Below are 4,161 nucleotides of genomic sequence, written 5' to 3' on the forward strand. Positions count from 1 at the left end.
CTTCATGTATCCCTGAGCCGCTTATGAAAGTATTTGCCGCCCTGCCAGCCTTTTTTAAAATAAACTATTTTTGTTTTAGCTCTTTGTATGAGTCTGCTCATGGGTCCTACTGCTGACAAACACAACAGTATGGGCCTGCATTCAATTGCTTTGTTGAGGAGCACTACACAATAAATGTGTGACTATCAACTCCCTCATATACTTTTATAAACATGAAAAATTAATTCCGTGTAGTGATTTCTCTTCATGGTGAAATCCTCTGTGCGTCATAAATCATGGTGTCCTCAGTGATCTTGTTCTCAGTAATGTTCACCAGGGTTTCCCCCAGTGTATTATAAACCTGTTTGGTGGCATGCCACCAGGGCTTATTGCAACCCCCAGGCTAAGCAATGTTTGTTTATATTRAGCCAGCACCAGCAGAGATTGTAATAATAGGATAAGTGGCTAGGACCTAGCATTAGCAACATAGCACTACACTCTGCYCATCACAAATGTTTTGAGACATTTTGGAGATTTAMYCACAAATGTCCTTTGCCAAGTATGGCCGACAGCCACAATGCAGAGACATACATACCGGCCTAACAAACAAKTCTCCAACAGAATCTACCATATTTATTTATTTTAGATTGCCATTAGTCTTTACCGTAGTTAAGACTATTTTTCCTGGGGTTCATAACAATAGTCTACATGTGGGCTATATTTACTTCGAAACAAAGTACAACAGTATCCTATCAGTTTATTTTCATATCTTGAGAGCCAAACGTTTCACTGCATGCACCAAATGTTGTAACATACCTTTAAGTCCACCTTTGTGTTGACAGGTTGCGATGTCTCCTCCTCACAGGCATCGGGCTCATTTAGAAAGTGTACTGGCATAGGTTGGGGTGAGACTGGCACCTTTACTGCGTGATTATTGGCTGTGGAACCAATTCCAAAAAAGTCCAGAATCACCACCCAGGTCTGAAGTGTGATCAAAACATCCAGACAGTTAAAGTCCACATCCACACGTCGCCCTACTCTCCCGTAGCGGGTTTTGAACTCKGGATGATTTTGGTCAACAAGGAGCATATTTATATGAACTAATGAATCATCAAAGCCTCCAGGAGGCTGAGGAGAAATGGTCTGAGGTGTAGGAGAAGGAGGTGGYGTGCTGGGACAGTCTGGGTCATTTTTAGTTTTACGGCTGCAGGATGAGGGTGTGCTGGGATGTCTCTGGTAGAGCTGAAAAACATTCTGGGCTTCTTCCATCTGGGCAGGCAATGAACGGGGCATGTCTGGATAGACAGCATTAGACGCTGATGGACARCTTTGGGAAAGATACTCTTTGGGATTGAAGGTGGAGGATTTGGGAGCTCCACGAGACAAGATCAAATGCTTGTACTTAGAGTCAGGGTTCCGCTCCAGGAGATCTTCCATCAGTAGAGCATGCAGAACAAGCTGTACTTCAAGTAAATATGGATGATCTTTGGTAAAATCAGCCTCCAAATCTTGGAAGCGCACACTGACTAAACCCTGAGAACCCTGAGTCAGGTCAGCATTTAGCTGGATTTGGAGCTCTGGTACGTGTAAGGTGATCTTCAGCTGRGTGAACGACAGAAAGCTTGGAGTGGGTTTATGCAATTGTAGAGACAGAGGAGAAGAAAGGGAGGAATGGGGGATGGTGATATTAGGAATATCCCTTGCAAACAGTCCTCCTTGGAGGTCAGGAAAGCAGTGAGGTTTATGGGATGAAGGCGTTGGTGGGGGAGGAGTAGGTGGATGGCTTGACGTGGCGTTTTCCTTCTCAATCAGCAATAAATTGTCCAGAGTCTGGAGAACTTGCTCATACACAGGTTTGCAGAGGAAGACCTGTCACACAAATATTCAAATGCAAATTAYTACAGAAACAGAAATCCATCAGCCAAATATAACATTGTTGTTTCATAGAAAGCATTACACAATCAGATATTATTTGTTCTTTCAGAATAAAAACTGCTCAAGATGAAGGTAAACATAGTATTATATACTAAAACTATTAGGTGAGGATTATTAAACATCAGATCGATCTCTTTCTTCTAAGTCTCTGTTAGTTAATGATCTGATAACTGATCATCATATTGATTTATTCTGTCTTACTGAAACCTGGTTACAATAGGAGGATTTTGTTATTATAAATGAATCCACTCATGTTAATTATTTAAATTTTCATGCTCATACAACATCAGATCGTGGTGGTGGAGTAGCTGCAGTTTATCAGTCAGAATTATTAATTAATGCTRAATCAAATATTAGTTATAATTCATTTGAGTCTTTGTCCCTCAGTCTYTCTCATCCAAAATGGAAATCAGAAAAAACACATTTACTTGTTATTTATCAGGCACTTATAGTCAGTTTTTAAGTGAATTCTAAGATTGTCTGACTGATTTATTATTGAATATTGATGCAGTTATAGCAAGGAGAGTAAGAAATTAATAATACATCCTCACAATCCTGTTCTCTCTGACCATTTTTAATAACTTTTGAGTTTACATTAGCTAACTTTATAGCTAATGAGAGTAAATTTCATTATAGCAGATGTTTATCAGAGAATGCTGTAGCTAAATTTAAAGAATCTCTTCCATCTTTATTTTCCTCTGTCTTACACAATAATGAYACAGATACAGTAGTAGCACCTTAGATGACCTTGTTGACAATAATACAACTTTAATGCAAAAACCACTTCATAAAATTGATAAAATATGTTCTTTCAAACAGGCATCTAGAAAACTGGAGAGAAAATGGWGCTCCACTAACATAGAAGAATCTTATTTAAACTGGAGAGACAGCCTGCTAGCATACAAGAAAGCCTTCATAAAGCTAGATCTGTTTATTATTCATCTTTAATAGAAGATAATAAAAACAATCCCAGGTTTCTGTTCAGTACTGTAGCTAGACTAATGAAAAGTCCTATCTCTGTTGAGCCATATCTCCCTATAACTCTAAGGAGTGATGACTTCATGAGATTCTTTATAGATAAAATAATTTTAATAAGGAATAAAATTCATGCCAAACTTCCTGCTACTGTCTCTGATTCTCTGTCAGATGAGGCAGCTTTAGCTTTAACCGAGTCTGCAGCGGAAGAAAGCGCTGGATGAGACCAGGCTGCCAGTTCTGAAACTTCATAAATTTGAAGCCAACATTTTGAAGAAAATCTACGAGATTGCCCTGTATGTGTGTATCCATGCAAAATGGGGGAAAATATGTATAATTAACAGACAATCTGTACAACTTGACATGATGTCACGGCTACAAAAACCACCAATATTATACAGAAATGCAGAATAATAYGCTGTTGCTCCACAGACAGGTGTCTCACAAAGCAAGAACAAAAGTAATTACGGCAGCGACACATTTAACAAGTTTTCTCCAACTGCAGCTACAACTGTGCCACATACAGCAGAGGAAATAAGTATTTGGTCTCTTGGAGATGCATCAGGACTATTTGGTCTCTTGCTGATTTTSTATGTTTGCCAGCTTACAAAGACATGAACAGTCTRTAATTTTAAGGATAGGTTTYAAATTGTCWCCTGTATAAAGACTCCTGTCCACAGACTCAATAATCAGTCAGACTCTAACCTCTACAGCATGGGCAGGACCAAAGAGCTGTTTAAGGATGTCAGGGACCAGATCATAGATCTGCACAAGGCTGGAATGAGCTACAAACCATCAGTAAGATGGTGGGTGAGGAGGAGACAACTGCTGGTGCAATAATAAGACAATGGAAGAAATACAAAATGATCTGGRCCTTCATGTAAAATCTGACCTTGTGGGGTTTCCTTGATCATGAGGGTGAGATCAGTCACTACACGTGGAAATTCTTAATGAGCTCAAGGCAGGATATTTGAATTGATGGAGCCATGTAMTGTAAAATCTTGAGTAACAACCTCCTCCTCTCTGCCAGGATGGGTCGTGACTGGGTCTTCCAGCACAACAATGACCCAGAACATCCAGCCAAGGCAACAATGGAGTGGCTCAGAAAGAAGCACATGAAGGTCATGGAGTGGTCTAGCCAGTCTCCAGACCTTAATCCATTACCTACAGAGGGAGCTGAAACTCAGAGTTGACAAGTGACAGCCTCTTTAAGAAGTCTTCAGTTAATCCAAAATGCTGCTGCTAGAGTTTTAATGAGAGTTGGAAGGAGAG

At 39.9% G+C, this 4,161-nt stretch overlaps 1 protein-coding gene across 1 annotated transcript in view; it reads right to left on the bottom strand.

Moving 5' to 3' along the window:
* Positions 1–4,161, bottom strand: part of vps13d (vacuolar protein sorting 13 homolog D) — a gene marked incomplete at both ends in the record, with an annotated part of 75,956 nt that overhangs the window by 34,487 nt on the left and 37,308 nt on the right. Inside the window, 1 exon segment of the mRNA XM_014028664.1 lies at positions 796–1,848. Coding sequence (XP_013884118.1) covers positions 796–1,848 — 1,053 coding nt within the window.

The sequence above is a fragment of the Austrofundulus limnaeus genome, unplaced genomic scaffold, assembly GCF_001266775.1.
Source record: "Austrofundulus limnaeus strain Quisiro unplaced genomic scaffold, Austrofundulus_limnaeus-1.0 Scaffold794, whole genome shotgun sequence".
Lineage (NCBI taxonomy): Eukaryota > Metazoa > Chordata > Actinopteri > Cyprinodontiformes > Rivulidae > Austrofundulus > Austrofundulus limnaeus.